Below are 23,841 nucleotides of genomic sequence, written 5' to 3' on the forward strand. Positions count from 1 at the left end.
TTTAAAAAACCTTTAAAATCTGTTGTTTCATCAAAATTGTTTGTAGGAAAAACATAAAGCTCAGTATTGTTTAACTGCCATCCAACAGAGGACTATCGTGTTGCACTTCTAATCGAAAAACAAAGTGAACATAGTGGTGGGCTTACAGAAAGAGAGAATTCGATTTGATTAGATTAGCTTTAACCTGCCCGGAATAAAACTGTCTGCCTTTCCTGTTATTTGTCAGTGTTTATAGCAGGTTTCGTCTACAGTGCTTTCACTATTATTTCCAGGCGGTAAAAGGCAGTCAAGCAGAAAAGACACTCATAAATATCAAAAAAGAGTAAGTTTTTTTGCATTTCAAGGGCTTTGAAGGTCAAGTTCAACCCACTTAAGGGAAGCAGAGTGTGTGTGGTAGCATGTAGTTAGTTGTTGTACTTAGGCATACAATTTGTGTGAAGTTAATGATCATGTCTATTACTCTAAGGAAGTGATAGACCCCTGGAAGATTCTGTTTATTTTATACATTTTGTTCAGCTGTTAGAAGGTAAAATAAGTCAAATTTCCATAATTTGTGATGAGAAAGGGAAGCTGCTTAATTTGTAGAGCATGAGCAGGTTGTGGAGCACTGTGATTCTTTGCTTGTTCCTTTCATTGTAATTTGGTTCTTCTTCCTGGCAGCTTCCCCACTCCACGCTATGAAGAGAAAGAACTCTGTTAAGAATTTTTGCAAACCAGTGAGAGATTATTTTTTCCTCTAGAAGACTTTACTGAGATGTTTTCTTTTTCTTTTTCTGTATGAGACTTTATTTTTTTTTCCCACCAGGGAGCGTGAGCAATTATAGTTTAAAGCTCCTGAAAATAGGTATGTTCTTCGATATCACAGAGCTTCTTGAAGATTTTTCCAACAAAAGAGACCCAAAGGTTGTATTTCAAGGTGGTGCTAGCATGGGCCTTTGTAGTTTAAAACTCTCAGGATGTTCTGCCAAGTGTGTTATTCTTTGGAGGTGTTGGACTTCAGTACTATTGCTTTTGGTAAAGGGAAGGTGTTTGAGTCTGTGTGTGTGTGTCTTTGTGTTCTCACCACTGCTGAAGTGAGACTTAGTAGTTACAAATTATTTCTCTCATGTTGTAGGATGAATAGAGAGAGGATAGGGAATAGGGAACAGAAGAGACATTTCCAGAGCACTCACTGTGTGCCAGATACATAGTGTATATTACTTTCCAATCCTCACTTTTACTATGAGAAGTGGTAGGTTACTACCCTCATTTTCCAGGTTAGAGGTTCAGAATGGTAAGGTCCACTTGTCTGGGAGCAAACTCGGGTTTTGGTAATGTCTGTGGTTAGCTTATTAGGGCAGGCTCTGGAGAGGAGGGAGAGGAGGAAAGAATACAACCTGGAGCTCAAAGTCTTTTCTTGGGAAAAGACTCTGTGTGTGTGTGTGTTAGATGGAAGGGAAAAATACCTTTTATTTTCATGCAATAAAATCCTTTGAGAACTGTAGTGTGGAAGAAGTTCACGTGTCCTTTTCTTCCTGAGGAAAGGCCTTTTGGTCACCCCACTTAGGTCTGGGCTTGCTTCTACTTTCCGGACTTCTTTTCTTATCCTCCTCTTCCTGTCCTTTGTCAGTTTTCAGTCTGCACATTTCTGTTTGCTTTCCCTATGTTGAGAATTCCCTCTTCTCTTCACTTTTACCCTCCATTTCCGGACCATGTCTTATCTTAGAAGACCCAAATGTCCCCAATAGTATTTTACTAACCAATGAACCAAGAATGTGTATTCAGTAAGTGTTTGTTGAGCACCATCTGTATACCGGATATTATATGAGAGAGATGTACTGGCAACAAGAACAGATGCAAGGCCCTGCGCTTGTAGAATTTCAACTCCAAGGGGGAAGAAAGGCATCAAATTATTTTATAATGAACACATACTAGTTTTTCTCCTTTATATTTTCTGCCATCACCAACTTTTCTTATTTTAGGAGAGCAAAGTGAGCTCTGACCCTGTATAGGCATGGTGTAGGTGCTCAGTAAATGTGTGTTGATTTGCAGAAAATACTAAATTTCCTTAGCCCTCATCTTTCTTCTTACAAAAAAGAGACTTTAAAATAAATAGTTTTTGAGGAGAATCATCTTCTGTCAGCCAACATTTGTATGGAAATTAGGTGTTTATGAAGGAACAGCTCTTTATAGCCTTTATTAGAGTTAAACCTTGTTAATTCGTGAGGAAGGGACTTTTGTAATCTCCATTTTGCTTAGAACTCTGTAAACAGGACCTGATTTGTCCACTGTGGAGCTGAGATTAGAGTATAGTCTATCTCCGCATCATTTTTTCTTTTGACTACATTGCCTCTTGAAAATGATGACAACAAAACATCAAGAGATGTACAAGCATCTCAGTTTCTACTTACAATCACTGTTTTTTTTTCCACTTGAAAAGCAAGGATGCAAATTGTTGTATTCATTTAATATATTGATTCACCAGCATTTCTTGGGTACCTAATATGTGCAAAGGACTGGGTTTCCAGGATTAGGAGTCTTAGATGTGGTCTTCCCTTCAAGGCAGTATGGTTTACTGGAGTAGAGAGAGATGTGTAATTTAATAAATATATCCTTGAGGTACAATGGAAAGATCACTAGCTTTTTAGACAGTCTAGTTTGAACCTTGACATCACTACTTATTAGTTATCATCCTGGCCAAATCATTTTTCCCCTTTGACCAGCAGTTTCCCAAATTGTAAGGTGAGAAATAAGAGTACTTATGTGCACTGCAGTTGTAAATATTAGAGGAAGTGTGTGTAAGGGGCCCAGCACAATTCCACACACACAGTAGGAGCTCAGTTAATGCTACTACAATTATAACATGACTGAGCCAGTGCAACTTTTATATATGTGTATGTAAATATATAAAATTATATATATATATATATATATATATATATATATATATATATATTTGTTTTAGAGCTATATCTGTTTTATCTATCTGTCTCTCTGTCTGTCTATCTACTACCTGGCTATGGACACCCCTAGAATCTAGGGACTAGTTTCCTGATGAGGCTGTAGAAAGGCTAGGGCTACTGTCTGAGAGGAGGTGGAATTTTTTGACTCTGAAGACCAAATTTGTTTTGTTTCATTTTGTTTTTGTTGTTGTTCTCTTTTTGCTCTGAACTGAAATTTTGGATAGAGTGAACTATACCAATGTATGCAGCCATCAAAAAGCATGGAGCCCTCCAAGAACTACAGGATGCTTGCTACAGCCAAAATATGAAGAATGAGCCTGGGGAGGCTGAGAGCTAGGCTGGACAAATAGTCAGAGGTCGGATCACAAAGGGACTTGGATATCATGCTAAGCCACTTGGGCTTTATCTTACCATACAGACAACTTCCTCTCACCTAAACAGAAAAGGACAAGCCTAGAATTAGAGTGGTTGAAACAACTTATCTTGGCTTGTGGAGTTCTTGGTTGCATGGAAAGAAGAAATCCATTAAAAATGTATTTGAAAACTGAATAAATTATATATAGATTATATATTTATATATATAGATTATATATTTTATATATATAAATTATATATATAGATTATATATTTATATATATGTGTGTGTGTATATATATATATATGTATAAAACAAGAATCTTTATGATTGGTGGGTAATGGAGAGGTGAGAGTTCTAGTGAAATAAACCATTAAGGAAACATCTTAAATCAAATCCTCAAAGGAGCATGTGGTGATAGAATGTTACAGACCAAAGCACCCTGGGGCAAATATGGTCCCTTACATGGCAAGTTCTAAGGCAGCAGAGACAGGGCTCAGAGTGCTTGGACCCCAAGTAGAACCCTGAAAGTCAGCATAAATATTTGATGACACCTCCCTTTCTGTGAAGAGGCCCTCTCTCAGTGGGAGTGGTATCTGGTATCTCTCAGCAGAACAGAATTATTTGTTTTTTTAAGCTTTTCTGTATGTCCTGGAGGTGGATTCTAAAAGCTCCTAAAGTATTTTGATTTTGAATTCTCACAAAAGTATTTTTTCTTTCACAGTAATTCAATATAAAAGGCAATAAAAGTGATATATTCAGAAGTATTCAGGCCCTGCTATCAGTGCCACACGGGAATAAACTATCTTGCCACTCGCACATCCCACGGGAGAAAAGAATCACAATTCACATACAGGAAATATTGCATGTGTTCGCCTCTGTTTTGCTCATATTGTCTGTGCTGCTGAAAGGCAGATTTTTTTGCAGATAAAAGCTGCCCTGTCTTGCTGAACTGCTCATCTGTTTTGCTCTGGAAGAAAAGGCTTTGTTAAAATCAGGAGCAAAAGCTCGATTTGCAAAATACGGCCTAAAAATAACAAAACGCAGGAAAATGTCAAAATAGGCTAAAACTAGGGGCCAACTTCATGCTTTGGAAAATTGCCTAACAAATTTGGCAAATATTGTTTTTTTTAAGTGAATCAGAATTACGTGTTTTCTAAGTGCCATCTTATGAATTGGTGGTTAGGTGCTCGAGAATGTAGGAGGGTGTGGAGGAGGCCTCGCTCTTGTTGCTGAGCTGAGCCAGTAGACATGAGGTTAGAGGAAACGGCCCCACCAAGCCTGCCTGGACCTGCAGAACTGTTCCCAGATCGCTGTGTTTTGGTTTGTTGACACGAGGCTTCTGACTTAGCTGCTTTTGCCAGTGGGGAAGCGTTGGTGAATAAGACAGGGAGAACCTCTGCTTTTCAAGAATGCACAGTCCTAGTCCCGCAGGGAGGAAGATAGTAAGCCAGTCATTGCAACAGTGAACAGAGACGTTTAGTAAACGGGAGGTTCAGTGTTGAGGGGTGGTAAACCCTTCAGGGACTGTGAAAGTTACAAAAGAATACCCACCTAGACTGGGTCTTGGGCACCAGAGCTGAGATTTTAGCTGAAATATTGAGATCTAGCACAAGCTTACCTCCCGTCAACTGAATCTGTTTCTAAATTTGGTGAAATGGCCTTAGTTTCTTCACAACTATTTATTGGTAATTCTTTCCCTGAAACTACCTTTGCATATATTTTTATGTTAATGTTTACTGAATAAATCTGAATGTTTGACTTATAAAACTAACAAGTAATCTCCAGAGAAATCTCATCTTGATGCAGTCACATATAAGATACAAAAACAGATTTATTTTTCTCATTTTGATAAATATACATAGAATTGAAAATTTTCAGACTCTCTTTGTTTTGATTTCAGGTTTTCCACAAAGTAACTTGGTGGACATTTAAAATTCCAGTCGTGAATGCCAGGTCTTAGTGGAAGTGGTCTGACCAGGCATGTTAACCTGTCAGTGTCCATATACATGTGAAAGACTGAACCTGATCCTATTCTGTACAAATATATGGAAGCTTCTTTTCAGACAAGGGTTAAGAAGGAAATAATCTCTTTTGCTGCAGACTTTTTCTCAGCAGGTGCAAAATAGCTGCAATCAGGTAGGCTTTGGTAAGTGGCAGCCGCTATCTACCAAGTTGAAAGATCACAAATTCTCACCCCATTTCTATTTCAATTACGTAGTCACCAGGTTCAGTTTGTGAGTGACTGAAGGCATGCCCTAACTATGTGATAAGAATGGACCTGGACCCAGCGTGGGGGCCATGTACAGAGCTGTGCTGCAGACCTTCCTTGACGTGACAACCGCTCTGACCAGTCAGAGTCCCTGGTCATCATCACAGTGCCATTAGACTTGAGAGCCAGCTAGGTTCCTAAAAACATTCCATCTTATGGATGAGGAAATAGAGGCCTAGAGAGGATAACAATGTTACCTGTGGTCACATGGCTTATAGACTTATCAAGGTATAGCCTCTGGCCTCAAGCTACTACCTGTTTTGTGCCACAGAGGTAAATATACCAGGTCACATTGATTAACATCACTACTGCCTGGAGCATTGTGTTGAAAGGATTCTGAATTTGCATCCTGACTCAGGGAGAAATGGTACTGTGGTTGATTAGTAATGTCTGTCAGGGGAGAATGTGGAGCATGGTATGCTGTTGGTTTGCTGAATTTGGTTGAAAGATGAAGATTGATTGGTAATCAAATAATTACCACGTGATGTGAAGTATGCTTCAGAACAAAGGGCTCTAAAATCTTCCTAGAGGGGTCAATGCCATTTCAGAGGAGGTGACTTTTGGATTTGGTCTTAAAGAATAAGTAGCAGTTTTCCTGACAGAGGAAGGAAAGAAAAAGGTATTCCATGAAGGAAGAACAGCTTGTGCAGGGGAACTGACATGTGGAAAGAATAAGGAAATCAGTGATTATTAATTGCCTACTATGTGCTGGATCCTAAGCTAGGTCCTTTGTGTATTATCTCATTATTTAATTTTCCTAGGGACTCTATGATTTTACAGATGAGGAACGGGGTCAGAGAAAATTAAGATGCTCCAGGTTATAGTGCTATTGAGCAGAGTTGCAATTTTAGTTATTGGGGTTAGAATAACTTCAGTGGTAGCCACTCAGAGGGACAGTGTACGTCAGGAAGAGAGGGCTGGGGAGGGAGGCTATCATTGGTTTGAATTTAGACTATTGAATTTGAGTTGTCTCAGTCATCCAAATAGAGGTGGTTAGTAGAGTTTTGGAAGTATGGTATTGACTGATCAGGTTATGATAAAGAAATATATCAGAGACTCTCTGATGGCAGACCTTGTGTATATTAAGCTTCTGCTTAACAGTGGGGATCTTTCTGTCTGTGCTATTTTAGCACAGGAGACTATAAGTAATAAACTATGTGCTTTATGTTGCACGAGCAGTTCAAATGACTGTCAATGCAAAATTAAATCCAGAATTGATAGGAAAACTGTCTTACTTAAAAATTCTGGTGTTCTTGGCACAATACTATTTATTGTCATCATGAGACCTATGCTCTGGCAAAACTCTACTTGTGTTCAGCAAAAGACTGTTTAATATGTATGTGTTCCTCTGCCAAGGTTCAACTTGACGTACAAGAGAATTCTTTAAAGAGATGCTCGGAGGTGTAACAGTTGATATCTCTGCATGAGGCTGGGGTGCAGTATGTGTGTATGTGCAGGGTGATCTAACTGTGTTCAAGAAAAGAAGGTGTTTTGGGGTTTGTTTGTTTTATTTTAATTTTAATTTTAATTTTTTAACTAGTAATCTTGACAAGAAGGAAAAACCCCAAAGAATTTTTACATTGGTGAATCTCAATGTTCTGGGCAACTCCAGGACTCTTTGTCATCCTCTCTATGGACTTGTGGTTATGCTTCCTTTAGGGTTTAGGCTGAAGAATAGGTATTTAAAATAGTCCAGGCCCCATTCCTAATTCTCTTTGTTCCGTAGGAGGAGGGTGATGATGATTATGATAACAACAACAACTTTGATGACAATACCACCATATTTCATTGATTTAAAAGTGTATTTTGTTTGTTTGTTTGTTTCACATATCTGAGGATGCGGTGTGTCTTACACACAATATTTTGCAGTTGCTATTTGCCTGCAACAAAGTTAAATTTTTCCAGATAGGATTTGTGTTGTTTCAGCCTGTCACCTGGGGATACTACCAACCAGGGACCACTTTAAATTGAATTATTCACTGAGTTTTTCCTTGAGTCACATTGGTAATGTGAACTTGTATCAGGAACCTGCATGAGCACCTGATTGTGGTTCCAGTTCTCTGGGGAGATTATTTTTCCTTTCTGTCTTCTTGTGCCTTTCTGAATGGCAACTTTATTTCTGGAATATTCTAACTTTAAGGGAATGACATTTTGGTGTCTCAGCTTTTTGCAGAGTTCTCTTATTAGACTCCCCACCTGGTTTTTCCTTCCTAATAGTATTTAGAGTAACGGTGTGATAAACAATTGATGATGTCTTAGATCTGATGAAATACTCTAATAATAAAAGCTAACATGTACTGAGCCCTTTCCCTTTTCCAGGCAGGGCTGGAAGGCCCTTTATAGATAATAACTAATTTAAACCGTTAACAATCCTATTAGGCAGGTACTACTGTTTCCCTGATTTCAGGTAAGAAAATAGAAGCACAAACAGGCTAAGCAGTGTGCCCAAGGTTACTTATACTGGCTCATTTAGTGTAACTTGACCACCCTGAGTCTACAGATAGGCTGCTAGTGAGAATCCAATTTCATCCCTGTAAAGTTCCTGGCAGAGTACCTGGTGTGTGCTGAGCACACAGCAAACAGATGGAAGTTCCTCAGCTCAGAAAAGGGGCCATTGTTGTTATTAGAAGGACAGGCTCTCCTTCTGTATCCATTTCTTATTCCATGATGTGGGATTCTAGCTTTAAGGATCCTCCTCAGACAAGAGTTGCTTTTCTGAAAAATAAGAATTCTTGCGAAGTCCTGTCATTATGTGCTATCTAAAGGATGTTGTTCTAAGCAGGCTTCCTACTGTTCAGATCTGCAAAGTTCTATCAGGAACTTCAAAGCAATGCTTAGTGAAAAGCCCAGTTTAACAAATATTTAAATTCTTCTCACTTTGCTTTACGTTTACCATCCTAACCCTCGTTCCTCAGCTCCCCTCCACACTCACATCAAAATTACACAGAGATCTTCAAGTGAGGGGAATTAAGAGGAAGAAAGAAAAGAATCATTTATGGGGTTTTCCCCTCATAGAAAAACATTTTTTTCCTAATGATCCTAATCTGAGACTTTTTGGATAGTTTATCACTTATATTTAGAAGAGAATAACTTTGAATCCCTCCATCCTTACTTCTTTCTCCCCTTTATTCTTTCTTTTCTTCCACAATTCTTCTTACTGTCTTCTAAATTTGAGACACTGTGTTTAATGCTGCCTGTATGAGAGATGTTTCTCAGATTGTTCACGTCCCCAAGGAATTTTTATAAACAAAATTATAAGGGAATCGTTCCCTCTCCCCTCTTCACTCCTTCTTATCTCTTTCTTCTATTTCTTTTTCTACGCACCACACCCCGCCCTTATCCATGAACTGGAAGCCAGGGAGAAATAGAGGGTTTTAGGGAGAATGCACCATTTGAGCTGAATTACATTTGAACTTACAGAGTTGGGGATGGTGGAAAACAGCAGGGCACCAGTGAGGAGCAGCCTGGAAAGAATCAGAGGAACTGGGTAGCCAAGGGACTAGATAATGGTGAGAAGTCCAGCTGGAAACATGGAGGACAGGGAAGGAGAAATGGCAGGTGAGACTTTCAAGCATCCAACCTTTCCTTACTTCACTGGCTATGTGGAGAGTCATGTGAGGTGATAGGTATGAAGGTGCTTAAAAGGTAAGTGCTGTCTACTGTAATGTCCTGTAGATTCACAGAAGAATCAGAGCACCCGGTGGGTGTCGTCATTGCCATCCTCATCGCTGTCATTCTCATCATTATCATGATGCTTTGGGCAGGCCTCCCTCCCTAGTGACATTAGGACCACCAGAATTTATCCTTGTGCTCCTCTGCTGTGCCCTAAGCACGAGGTAAGAACTGGGTTCTCAAGGACAAGCGCGTCTCTCTAGCAGTGAAAGATGCCAAGCAGATGTTTCTAGAAACCAGGAAAGGACACTGAAGACTATAAGGTGACTGAGAATTAAAAAAACACCTGGTCTGTTTACCTAGTTACCTTCATTGTCCCTGGTTAGTTAGCACCTCCCTTCCTGCAACAGAATGCTAGGAGCCCAGGGGGAGGACAACAGGTGGACTGGAACATATTTCTTCCCATAAGTACAAGGATTTAATGAAAAAAAAAAAAAATAACTTCAGGCTCCTCTGCCCCAATCTCTGACGATCTCATCCTGAGAAGCAGGCCTTTTGGATTAGATTTCTCGGTGCCTAGCTGCACGGCCGCCCTAGGAGACTTGGCCTGCTGGGCCCATGCTTCTACATATTCAGTATCAGTCTTCAGCCTTATCTTGTGCTTCTGAAGAACTGTGATTCCTTTCTGCTATGTGAAAGGACGTATGCTGAAGCAATACAATAGAGATGAAGAGGCAAAGTGATATACAACTGATTTTATATAATTTCACAAATGAAACTGACTCAGCGAATAAAGCCATGACTGTTTTCGTTTGATATGGTAGCAGTCTGAAAATCAAATTAGGCCAGGAAACCTAAGTACCCTCCTCAAATAAAATAAGAAAAATATGCAGGCACATTGAAAACTTAGACATTTTTCATTATGGTTTTAAAATAAGTGTTAGAAAGTTCAGTGTGACCTCTTATCATGCCATCTGATGCTCATAATTTTCACATTATCTTGAACTTCTCTATGCTGTTTGCAGCTATAGGAAGTCTCTTTTGGGAAAAAAAAAAAATCCCTGAAAAAATTTTGGCCACCTATAATTTTTCTCTAGGACTAGCTTTTTGCCCAGAATAATTTATGACAATGGTGCCCATGAGAACTCTATTGCTTTGGGTTTTGTGTGTGGGATTTATAATTCTTACTGGACTATACCCATGTCTGAAGGTGACATGTCGACATGGTTCCAAATTCTTAAAGTAGATCACCATATTGAAGATATTCTGCTACTTTAAAATTAATTTTAATGTTTAAATTTTATTTACTTATATATGTATGTATGTATGTATGTATTTAAAGAAGCCATCAACACTTTGGTGTTTGGCTGCACTTCACTGAATAAAAAGATTATGGAATTGTGGAGCTGAGAAAGGAAGACAGAGCCATTCTGATATGTTGGTTCCTATAAACTGCCTGCCTTAAGATGCCATACTATTGATGATGAAGGGTACCTAATATCCTCTAGCAGAAGTGCAAAAATAGTTGCTTTATTTTCCCATACTGCTAGCTAATAGCACTGTAGTTGTTCTTTTTAATACTGGGAGTAGAGCCAGAATTAAATTTGTCCACAAATTACTGATGTTGAAATAAATATAATTACCATGCTTCAGATCAGTCTCTTAATTTTCCATATGAACTAGGTATTTTGTTTATTGACAGAATGTATTACAAAATCTACTAACAGCTAGCACCAATTTAAAAAATTCCTGAACCAATCCTATAAGAGTGCTCCAGTTGATATGAGTAACTATGAACTGCCTAGTTAATTCATACACTAAAACACAGGCTCTGGGGTCAGAACATCTGAGTCCCATACCTGTCTTTGCTACTTTCTCACTCTGTGACCTTGGCAAGTGACTCAGCATCTCTATATCTCCATTTCTTTATCTGGAAAATAGGAATTAAAGACGAATTTCTCCAACTAATAACACATTAATATTATCTTCTTTTAAGTCTATGATGATTATTTGCACATATCTGCTATATCTAGACTTTATTCCCAGTGTCCCTACTAGGAGAAGAAAAGCCAGTCTCTTAAAGTAACAATTACAGTTTTCTTATTGAGAATTTAATGTCCAGTAGTGATATCTGAAGTCATGGTCCATTGTTGGCTTTTGTCATTGTCTTTCTTGAAAGGTCTTTCCCACCTCTCCATCCACTGACTTCACCACCTTCAGAGTGAGCATTCCACCATCAAGTCTGACCTTCTCTATCCCACACTTAGACCCCTTCTTTGGATTCTACGATGAAAGTCCAGACTCCTTGACATGATATACGAGGCTTCCCACGATCAGATCCCTGCCTGCTGCTCTAGCTTCACTCCCTCTGCTCTCTTCAAAGCCTGCTTTTACCTTATCACATTTTCTTCGTCAGCCTCCTGGATTCTGAAATGCTGCTCATTCGCCTGTGTTGACCTTATTTGACATTCACCACTTTCTTCTTGATGACCTCAATGCTGCTTTTACCAGCTATGCTGCCTAAGGCTGCCCTGGATGAGCTCCTGTGTGGACGCCACCAAATCTAGGATTGTCCACCTTTTCTTAACCCTCCTTTTCTTATCCCCTCAACAAATGAGTGAGATTTTCCCTGGAATTCACCGTAGTTTAACAGGCAGGATTCAGTTTGTTGATTCAATAAATAAAATAAAACAAATGAAGGTTTTATTTATATACACTGAGCTTCGCTAATTCATCCTTGTGCAAATGGGAAGAAGCTTTATTGTATTAAGGGAGAAACAGATTTGGAGCTTGACTAAAGGCACAAGGTAGAAATACATTGAAGACACAACTTGTTACGTGGGAGAAGAAAGTGTATCTGATAAGGTCACAGATAAGCAATGGGTAGGGTCTCATCAGTGTGTGAAGTTACTGAGCTTTGATATAAATAATACAATTGACACTGTGCTTTCATATTTATTATTGAGTAAATGATAGCATATGGATAACAGTGCACTATTCTACCCTGAAAGCAACTGATTCAGTTATTAAATAATACTATTTAAGTAGAAAATATACCTTTATATTATTATTTATCATTTATGAAAAAGAAGCCAAAAATCTAGCAACTGACTACCTTAAAAGGTAGAGAATCATTCTGTGGTTAAAGGCTGTGGTAAAAAGAATAAAAACATAAAATGTTAGTATAGGTTTCAAAATTGCTAGGTCCAAACCTCTGCAATTGTTTTCTTCCTAAATCATGAATTCTCTGTGGGTTTTATTTTGAAATAGGTATTTCTGCTATAAAGTCTGATAAATGATATTCCTACTCTAAAAAGCGAGCAACTGGAATGCCACATTTTTGATGCATATTTTTGCAGCACAGAGGGGATTAAATTCTAAATGTCTCAGCTGTTAAAGGCCCCTTCAGACTTGCCCAAAAGAAGGAAAAAGCTTTCCCTAAAGCAATTCGTCAGATCTGTTTGGGCACAGTGACATTCTCTCATCGCTTGTGTGGATGAGTTGTGCTGAATAGTTCAAGTGTTTGCAGCTGCTTGGAATATTTAAGGAAAAGCTATCTCTAAGTTCTCATCTTGGTTTACGCGGGCTGGCCAATGCTCACCTCTGGCTAATGTCCACCAAGGCTCTCACAATGAGTAGTTATATCATAAAAGTGACATCTTCCATTCAGTGCTTCCATCGAGTGCTCACCACGTGCCCAGAAATGTGCTTTGCTTTTCCCAGCCATTGTATCATTTAATATTCATGCTTCTGATATTAGGGGAATGACTTAAATTTATGTTTGTTTTCTGCAGTGTGAAAAGTTTGTCAAACCAAATCTTATGCATCATAACCTTGACAAGTACCTACTGTTGCTTTCTCTTACCTCATTGCTGGTTGTTGAATCTTGGGGATACTCTGATTACTTCAGTAAAGGCAGCAGTGATCACTAACTTAAACAAAATTGTTAGACATAGAACACATGTGTAAACAGGTAGAGTCTAATTTGCTGATTGTTGATGGACTCAGGACAGTTGAAAGAATAAGCAACTGATGGGATAAACTCAAGTCAAACAACTGGAAACAAGGTGTGTGTTAAATGGCAAATTAGAACAAAATGAAGTGACTGATACATTTTCACCTGATTGGAAGGTGAAGCATGTTTTAGTTATAAAACAGCACTTGTATGCATTTATCCTTCCATTATCCTTACGTAAGGTAGATGGGACAGATGATTGCATCTGATGTAATGCATGTGGCTTATTATTTTTTGTTATGATTTGAACCTTATTGACTTTCCAGCATATCTCCTACCACATACAGTCTGTGTATTCTTCTTCCAAATGACTTGCATGTTTCTGACCAAATTAAGGCCTTTCAAAAATGTCTATGCCTTTGTCTATGCTGTTCCCTTTGCCTGGAATGCCCTTCCATCTCCGCTAGTCTAACTCCTCATTCTTCAGGACTTCGTTTGAACATCACCTCCTCAGACAAGCATTCTTTGAATGACTGTTGCATGCACAGTACTCCCCCACTTCCTCTGGGCTGCCACAGCGCCCTGTGATTACCTCTATCACCTCGTTTGACGTGTGGTATAATTTTCTGTTTACTTGCCAGGTGCACTAAATTGTGACTCTTCAGGAGCATAGTCTGTCTGTCTTTTATGGTTTTACTTCTGTTTTTCAGCACCTTGCCAAGTCTATACAGAGTATGGGCTCAATGAGCAATTGTGACTTGAAGGAGTGAATATATTCATGTACATCATGGATATTGGTATTTCGCTACTGCCCCAACTCCCACAAACACACATACACATTTTTACTGCGTTCTAGTGTGTGTAGACTTCGAGTAGACTCATGCATGGGTTTTGTTGTAGTTGTTGAAGCTCAAGGTCCCGATCTGACAGAAGTAACTACTGGAAGAATGCACTTCGTGTTGAGTCCCGTAGAACCTGTGCCTGGAACACAGAATGCGCTTGACATTAGTCCTTTGCTAGTGAAATTTCAGGTGTTTTTTTGTTTTGTTTTGTTTTGTTTTAGCAGCATGATGAGAATGCTTTCATGTTAAACAAGAATACAAAATCATGAAGAAAGTCCAAGAATCAGGTTGAGACAACACAACAGAAGTGGGGCTGGAGCCGGAGCTGTGAAAGGAGCTCGTGTTGCACTGTGCTCCCAGGTCTGCACAGAGGAGTCTGTGTCTGGCTCCCACTCCCCCTTGGCTCCCCTCATCCTCTCCGTGCCTCTTATTTGGTTCCCTCTGATAGAACATGGGAGGTGGACAAGGATTACTAGGGAGCAGGCTTTGACAACTGAGGTTTCATTCCATTTTGAAGTTTTTCTCAAAATGGCCAATTTATTTTCCTCACCTGGATGCGTTCTGTATGTGTTGCTACGCGAGATCAGTGAATTCAGAAAGGCCCTCCACGCTTTTGTCCCCAAGCCCCCAGCCATGCCATGCAATGCAGTAGCCAAGAGAAGCCAAGAGCCATGCTGGGCTCTGGAATAGCCAAAGGCACAAATCCCATCTGGATCTCCTTCAAAGCAAGCTGCTGTTTTGCAACAAGCTACCAAGTGGTGGTAAAAAAGTTCTTACCTGCTTACTTAATGGGTGACTTGTCCCTTTGCTTTTATTTAGCCATCTGTTCTGCTGTATGTTCCTTTAAACTTGTAAGATCCATCACCTCGTTTAAGGTGTTACCTTGACACATTGCAATGTTGTGGACATAATGATTCCACAGAGAAGCAAATTAAAAGTTTTTCATGATTAGAAGGTTAAATGAGGTAAGGTTGTGGTAGTTAGTGGTGAGATAAGGGGTTTTGTGGAGGCAGAACTCAAGGGACTTCTAGATGACTGGAAAATTAGGCTGGCTAGACAGGGGCATGGATGGGGCTTTTATAAATTACAGGAACTGAGCAAGAGTGAAGACTTCCTTTGGGTGTCTCTGACGTCATCTCTTCGTTTTGCTGCCCTTACAGAGGTGATGACTGTGGTCCCAGGGAGGATACAGGGGCCAGCTTTGGGTTTCTTTTCTCCTCTGAGACATTCTATAAGGAGCAAAAAGCAGCTGATTCCACCAGGAAGTGGCGGGCTAAAAACACAACGGCAACAACAGACATTGTTATTCCTAGAAAGTTATTTGGCTTCCCTTAAGTTTGAAGAAGAATCAGGGCCAAGCGCAACTTCAGGAAGGAATATTTCATTGTATCTTCACCCTGGAGACAAGGCAGAGTTGTTCCGGACATCTGCCCTCAGCTCTGCTCTTTTTTCTTGGTCTAGACTTCCTGCCTGACCCGTTGATGGCTTCACCCTGAAGACCCATCAGTCCCTGAAAACTTGGACTTAGAAAGTCAAGGGCTTTGTTTTCTTACTCTTTTAAATCAATTCCTGCCCTGATCGCCCTGGTTTCTCCTGATATGACCAGTATCATTGCAGTTGCCTGGACTCAAAACCTGAGGCATTTCTAAATTTTCTATCCACCACTTATATCCAATCAGTAGCCAAATTCTCTGTCTTCCATCTAAGCTGAGTTTCTCTTGTCTTTTCTCACGTTTCTGCTTCCTGTGCCATGGCCCTAGTTTCTGCCCTCATTTCCTCTGTCCTTGCCAGTTGGAACATTCTCCTAACTAGTTGCTGCCTACCTTTCTGTCTGCTCCAGAGCGCCTTAAACACTGGTGTTTGATTATAACTTACAATATTGTAGCATTTCAAAAATCAAACAATGAAAAGTCTCCTCTGATTTTCCATCATCTAACAAACTCAGTAGAGACTCAGCTTGGTATCTGAGACAGTCCATAAAGTTATCATTTGTTATTTTCAGCTTTTTCTTCTTCTCTGTGCTCCACTAAAATAATGTGGCTATGAATAAACGCATGTTGTTTTGCCTCTGTACTCTGTTCCCTCTACCTAGAAAGCTTTGCTCACACATCTCTATTGATTAAAACACAAGCATTTTATCAAGCTCAATCTCAAATACATCTCTCCTTTCCCTACCCCAGTCAGATGCAGTTGCTCCTGCTCTGGTTTGATGGCAACACATTTAGGGGATGTTCTTATGCTGCTTGGCATGGATTTTTTTTTCCTACTCCTTTTTGAACCTTACTTTTGCATATCCTATAGCAGAAAGTTTCCTGCCTGTAAAGGGTGCAAGGTATAGAAACAGAATAATGATTGATAATGAGATTGCGTCTGTAAGAATGTGAAAAATCCGTTCATTCATTCACTTGAGCGTTTGTTGGGTGCCTGCAGCATGTAAGAGACTGTGCTAAGGGCCTGGGATACACAGAGCGACATGGCACGGTACATCCCAGTTCCCCAGGAACACAGAATTTCATGGAGGAAAAGTCCCAGAAGGAATTACATATACCATGAAAAACGTACAACAATAGAAGTGCTGTTGAGGTGTGAGAGTGATGGGACTTCTTACCTCTTATTAGGGTAGATAGGTTGGGGCTGATGGGAAGGTAGTGGAGAGGGAACTGAGCAGGTAGGAAAGGCTTCCTATAGTTGGAGATGTCTAATTTGGGTTTTGAAAACTGAATAGGAGTCATCAAGGAAAATAAGAAGGTAAGAAAGCATAGGGATAGGATGAAAAGATAATCCAAGAAATCTGCTTTGCTTGCTCTCAGGTTCCACACATGAAGGCAACCTGGTCACCAAATGATTATTTTCTGTCTCCCAGTGAAATATCCTAAATGACAAAATCCTTTGAGCCCTTTGAAAGAAAAAGGAAGACGACTAAAGGAACCTCTCTGAGACTGCTTTTGGTTGAAATCATTCTTCTTTTTTTGAATGTCTTGTAGAGAAAGTCTGTGATCGCGGTGAGCTTCATAGCAGCGTTCCTCTTCCTGCTGGTTGTGCGCCTTGTAAACGAAGTGAATTTCCCATTGCTGCTAAACTGCTTTGGACAACCTGGTACAAAATGGATACCATTCTCCTATACATACCGGCGGCCCCTTCGAACTCACTATGGCTACATAAACGTGAGGACACAAGAGGTAAGACCTCAGACCTAGGGTTTGAGGGTAACCATGGTAACAGCTTTTCTTTAGGAGCCAGGTGGCTTCCAGTCACTGAACGTACTCTGCCCCGGTGAGCTTCCTTGGGGCCCTGACAATTTCTGTTTTCTCATTCTTAGACATTTACAGACAAATGTACTTTACTTAGACATTTACTGTCTAAAATCTGCTGCCCCTCATACGTCAAATCTTCTGATTCACTGGCTTCATGTGGAGTTGAGGAAGCAATTACCTGTTTTCCTGGTGGTTTGTGGCATAACATACACATCTTTCCATTTAGAAACTCTGATCAGCAGTTCCCAGCAGGAGAACTGACTGGCTTTATTTCCTGGAGGTCAACTGGTTGGGGACAGCTCTTTGTAGAATTGCAGAGAAGCATTTATACTCTTTAAAACTCTGTAATCCTTAGACCTGGAGCTAGAAAAGGCCAAGCTGATTTAAAAATTCTCAGTGGCTGCAGAGATAATGGGATTTAAAGAGTTTTCAAATTTAAAGGGGTTAAAATCATTTAAATCCTATAATCACTGAACCTCTAGATCTTTGTAGCCAATTGGTGGTATAGAGGAGGATGGATTATACTGACAGCTAGAGAGTGCACACTGTGCTAGCACTTTTGCAAGCAAGGATTTGCATCACGGTGTGAGGCTGAAAAAAAAAAAAAGAACCTCACAAGTTGTATGAAGTGTAGGGAAGTGATTAATAAAATTGTTTTCACTATTTGTTTCTATGGAGTGGGATGAATGCGAGGTTAATATTCATAGATGCAACGTCTAAGCCTGTTGAAATTTGTTGGTGACAAAAGCACAAATCATTGGTGTGTCTACATCACTGGGAAGACTTTTGGATCAGATCCCACTGAAAGGTCATTTTGTAAAGATACTAGAGAGGAGAGTTGCCCACCGAATGCCGCTCCTGTCCTAAGAGCTATTCTTAGCACCAGGGAGGGATGTTGAAAACTGGCTTGGTCTATCCCCTTTTGTAGGCAATATCATACCTGAGTCAGTGCTTCTGAGTGGTTTGATTCTTTGAAAATTGTTTCTGTACCTGCAGGATTTATAGGCTTTTTATTAGACATTTATAGTGAAAAAGAAAAAGGCATCATTAATAACATATAAATTCTTAGGGGCCTTGCTTGATGTTTAGCCTTTAATTGGTTTTAAGTTAATTTTTTAAAAAGTGTCCATTGCTTGAATTTGTTGAGTGTCTTAATCACTTGATTATCTATATCACAATGTATCTCTTAGAGAATAGTTTGTCTCACTCTTGTCTTTTGTTATTTTTATTTCTGGCTGTCATTTAATATTCTGTAACTCTACTGGATCATGTTAATCATTTCACAAGTGTCTGTCATGGGCAGAAAATGAAACATGTGACAAGTGTCTCACAGGTTATTCTCTTGAGGGAAATCCCACCAATATCAAAGAGCTTTTCATTTGCTTAAATATTAATGGATTGGATTTTGGAGTGTTAAGGGGAAAACTGACCCAGGGCTGCAGTTATTTAATTAGTCATATTAACCAGGCTACCTTTGAAATTCTTTTGGTATAGTTTTTAATACAATGACTTTACTACAGGATCATTATTTTGATCTTGTGGAGGTACTTTCGTGGGCAGAAATATGATCAGAGGAAAGAGTTTTTAGACTACAGACTACTGTAGTTTTAGACTACACAGGCATGATTTGAGTCCAGTTCTCACACTTACAAAAACAGTAGCAGATAGCAAAGTTATTTTGAAGATTAATTAGGGCAAAGTGCATGAGATGTCCAGTTCCTAAATGATGTTGAATGAATGAATTTCTTTTGCTTCCCGTGTGCTTATCAGTTATAATGTGAAATGCTTAGTACGAACACCACCAAAATACCAACGTCCAGAGCACCAGATTATAGTATTTAAATTTTAAAGAATCTGGTCTCAGGGCAGTAAATATAGGCAGGTATTCCCAATCTCATTAAAAATCAGAGTTTTGCAAAATAAAACCACAATGGGAGGGGAACAAATGCACATGGAGGTTTCACTACACAGTAAATACCAGATTGGCAAAACATCAAGAATCTGACCATACCAGGTGTGGGTGACGACGTGGACCAACAGGAACTCTCATGTACTGGTAGGGGAGCAACCACTTTGAAGTAAATAGCTTCCCAGTATTGGGTAAAGTTAGAGATCTGCACACCCCACATCCCAGCATCTCCAGCCATCTGTGTATTCACTAGCGGCACTCGTTGAGTGAGCACAAACAGTAGGAGATGTGGACAACATGTACGGCAGCATCATTCCTAACAGCTAGAACCGGGAAGCAACCCACATGTCTATCAGTGGGAGAATGGTTACAATCATGCTGGAATCAATGGAAATGAAGCCGTATGTGACAACATGTATGAATTTTAAACATAATTTTGAGCAAAAGATGCAAAAATAAAAGAATATACAGTGATTCAATTTTTAGATCACAGGAAGAAGCAAAACTAAATGATGTTGTTTAAGGACATGTATAGGAGGTAGAACTAAAAAGGAAAAAAAAAAAAAAGCAAGGAAATTATCACGTAAGTGAGAAGAGCAGTTGCCTCTGAGAAAAATGTGTGGTTTGTGATTAGTGTGAGTTTTTCTGGGATATCGGCAACATCCCGTCTCTTGATCCAGCTGGAAATTACATGGCTGTTCACATTCTGAATATTTATTAAATATACCATCATGTTGTGTGCACTTTCTGGCATGTCTATTTCACAATAAAAAATTAAAAGTACATTCTGAGCCCAAGTAAGATACTTATTGACTGGGAATTACACAAAGCATTTCGCCTAGTTTAACAGCAAGAAATAACTGAAAACAAACAATGGGGTATTAACCTATCTAAAATAAACTAGAAATATTTGAAATAGGCAATTACATTTTGTGCAAAAACCAGCAGATATACATGTAGCTTATTCCTCTAGTCATGATAGAAAGGGAGGCCCCATGTTGCACAGCAGTACAGGCACAAAGCAGAAAATTTTGCATGGAAGTTGAAAAACAGCATATAATACCCCAAAAGAATGACAGATTTCCCTTCAAACTCAGATACTTCTAGGCTAAATTGGGAGGAAAACAAAATTTGGTGGCTCTCTACCTCCCTCCTGTCTGATTTCATCTTTCCTTCTCAGAATTCTACCCTTCCCGCCCCTGTGTCTGTCCGTTACTCCCAAATGCTCTGTGTATTGGTCGTCACCGAATAATGGCTTCAGGTGCAATCCTTCCCAGAGACAGTTGCATTAAATAAGACTCAGGAAGAAAAAAAAAATTGAAGAGCCGAGGTAATATAGCTAAAATGGTAAGTGGTGGATTTGATGTTTTGGGGCAAATAACTATAATAGTGGCCCCCAAACCTGTCTTCAAAAATGACCGCATACTTCTGCGTCCCTGTTTACTCTATTCTAATCCGGAGAAAGGTCAATAGCTTTAGCTGAGCTGAGTCAAGTAGTCACCAAGATGATCTATTTATTTTAAGATCTTGGTCCTTGAGGTTTTCTCAGAAGTTTCTCAGAAGAAAGCACATGCTTTCTAGAAACCACCAGGCTTACAAGAATTTTTTTTAAACATGTAGACATGCCAGCAATGATTTTCAGACTTAGAGCATCTGCAGACATGATCTTTTTAATGATGGTTTTATTGCCCAATGCTTCAGCTGGTCCAGACATTGCTGTCACTAGACAAAGGTTTTCTGAGCAGAAATTTTTGCAGGAAAGAATGTCTCTTCAGTACTGTCTAAACAAAGGTTGGGGTGGGATTGGCAGAATTAGGCTGAAGATTTCATGGACACTGGAGAGCTGAGTTGCTTGGGAGCAAAATTTGATTCTCTTGTTATCTTTAAAAATGTGATGAGTTCTGGTCCCTTTGGCTTGGCACAAGTGGACATATAAATACTCTCATGAATCTGTGACAGTCTGTTGTGAAGGCCTCACGTATAGTAGTAAGTCTATGACTTTATTTTATCAATTCACCTAGGTTTTGAATGATCTGTTCCCACAGGAAGTACAAGAAGTAAAAGTAGAAAGAACACAGGAAAGATTAACAGGTGGACTTGCTTATAGTTCAAACTGTTGAAAGATTTTTTTTCATAGTCTAGATCTATAAAAAAGAATATGTAGTAAAAACTGAGGACTAGTCTGGAGAAGTTAAAGAATTAAAAACCTATCTCACCATAATAATCACAATCTAAATGTAACGCAGTTGGTGATTGGCTCCCATCCTTTGCCCTGTCGCCCTTCCCTTTCTTAATCAGTATAGGCTAAGGTTCTTCCCTTTGAGGGAGGGAAAATCTTAAGAAGCAGGGAAGCAAAATGAGTGCCAACAACTCGGTGAGTGCTGAAATTCTGAAAGTCCCCGCTGACCACAGAACCCAGAATTCCTCATCAGTGCTTATGTTTGAGCTGACAACCACCAGGACGCACTGCCACAGTGAAGCTGGGACCAGGAAAGATTTAGATTTTGCAGTAGGCCCTGTACTTCCGCTGCATCCCACCCCCACTTTAATTTCTGACCCACTAGCGGCTCAGACTTGCCCTCTCATGTCACGAATGGTTAATAATGCAACCCTCCACTTCAACAAGACTGAACTTGGGGAGCCCCATCTGTAACTTAATAGCAGCTGCTTATTATCATTTGATCTTGGATGTAGTAAAAATCATATAACACCCATATGTGTTTCCAAAAAAATATATCTATGGTTGGCAATATCCTGAGAACTCTGCTTTCTCCTTAATGTAAATTTTACCAATTCATTTTAAATTAATTGTGGCAGAAAGAAGTTGTCAAAGACTAAGGTACTGGTTCCAGGTAATCACTGTGTCTCCCTGTTGAGATCATGTCAGGTTTTGAGGAAAGAGACGGAAATGAACTTTAGGCTCGATTCTGTTTGTAGTTTCCAGACCATGGAATCAGTCATTGTGTTGTCTCTTTTGTTGGTGACCTGGTGTAAAGACATTTCTCAGAGCAGGCAACCTGCAACTTATTTGCATTAACTACTAGATAAGAGAATCGTGCTCTGGGGAGGCAGTAGGATGCCACAGCCAGACCCTCCAGGTGGTCAGTGGGGATGACAGATGACCCCCTCAGACCTGACAGGAGAGCCCTAACCTAGCAAAGCTGCAGGGGATTTCAGGTATTTGGGGAAGAGTGCCCTTTTGGATGGTACCTAAAGATGTGCTAAGTGAAGATGCACAGCTTTTCTAGAACATAGCAATCGAGTTGTAGGGCTGTATATTGATTTGCTTAACAATTTAATGAGGCCAAAATATGTCTCTTTAAAAAGTGAGAACATTTTAAAGCCTCAAGTAGACTAAAAAGAATACTTAGGATCAGTTGCTGTGACAGGCAGACCGCGCTAGCCTAATTAAAGATGTGCATACCATATCGATGTTGCAATAGAATTTCCTGAATCGTGATTATAGCGACAATTAAGAAACAGAGCTGACTTTCTTGGCAATAAAAACACACACTCCACACATTCAAATAAATGTACACATGTAACTAAAGCTGACACGAATAGGTTTTCTATACTTGGGAATATAGGCTTTGGATTTTACATGAGTATATGGAGAGCAATTATATGCAAATGTATGTTCCCAAAGTTTAAAACTGATCAATTTAATTGTTAATGAAATCTGAACATTCCGTTTGTGTAATTGTAAAGCAAAATAACTTCCAACTATTAGATTGTTATAGAAAAGTGGGCAACGAAATTAACATATAATAAAGATGACTTCTTTGGGGTGAATATATTGGATTCATCATTTGTAAGAGATTTTGTCTTTTTCCTAAGTATGAAGCCATATATTTATTGAGTAAAGAAGAGATTATATCTCTGGGCCTGGCTGTGAGGTAGCAACTCCCAGACAGTGGCCGTATCTCAAGGCAGTCTGTGCTCAAGAGCCAAACGGGAGGGCAGATGTTGCTGCGGGTTATCATCCCAGAAGGCTCTTGTGGGGGAGGCGAGACGTGCATAGCGTAAGGGTTTGGGTGGGGTGGAGAGAAGGGAGAGCACAGTTGGGAAAAAGAGCAAAAGCTAAAGTTCCGAACATGCGTTGTCCATTTTCCGTCAGCTCCTATCACTCCCAGCAGGCCAAGAGCACCACACGAAGTCACAGTAAACTACCATCCACGCTGGTAGTCCCCACTGCCTCGCACTCGTTGATTCCTTTCTTGCCTCTCTGTGGTTCTATTATCTTTAGTTCTAATCTCCTAGCTCCTCATGTTGTGTGGCTAGTTACCCAGTCTTGGGGGGTGCTCTTACCTTGGCCCTGCTGCCTTGAAAACTATGTATGAGGTCACTTCTAATGTTGCTTCGCTCCGTGTACCCCTGCATGGACATGGCAACTCATGCCCAAAGGGCCCGACCAGAGGCCTGCGTGATCCTCTGACTTTCTAGAGAAGCAAATCAGACACACATGGGGGGCAATAAATAGGCCAGTCTTCTTGGAATGCAACTTACTCTAGGGTACAGAAGAGGGAAAATGCATTTATTGGATAATTATGATCTGGGGATGTGAATGGGGTCCTTGGAAAGGGAAAAACTGCACTCTTACTCGCAAAACAGTAATATGTATGTACAACATATGCATCCATCTGTGTTCATGAAACAATATATACAGATATACAGAAAATACATAAATATATATACATACA

General features: G+C 39.7%; 1 protein-coding gene across 19 annotated transcripts in view; it reads left to right on the top strand.

The window, feature by feature from the left end:
• Nucleotides 1-23,841, top strand: part of ST6GALNAC3 (ST6 N-acetylgalactosaminide alpha-2,6-sialyltransferase 3) — a 545,718-nt gene that overhangs the window by 194,945 nt on the left and 326,932 nt on the right. For all 19 annotated transcript variants that reach the window (XM_032494611.1, XM_032494597.1, XM_032494601.1 and 16 more), the window contains one exon: nt 16,963-17,157. In XM_032494611.1, the coding sequence (XP_032350502.1) occupies nt 16,963-17,157 (195 nt within the window). The remainder of the gene's footprint in view (nt 1-16,962; nt 17,158-23,841) is intronic.

This window comes from Camelus ferus, chromosome 13, assembly GCF_009834535.1.
Source record: "Camelus ferus isolate YT-003-E chromosome 13, BCGSAC_Cfer_1.0, whole genome shotgun sequence".
NCBI lineage: Eukaryota > Metazoa > Chordata > Mammalia > Artiodactyla > Camelidae > Camelus > Camelus ferus.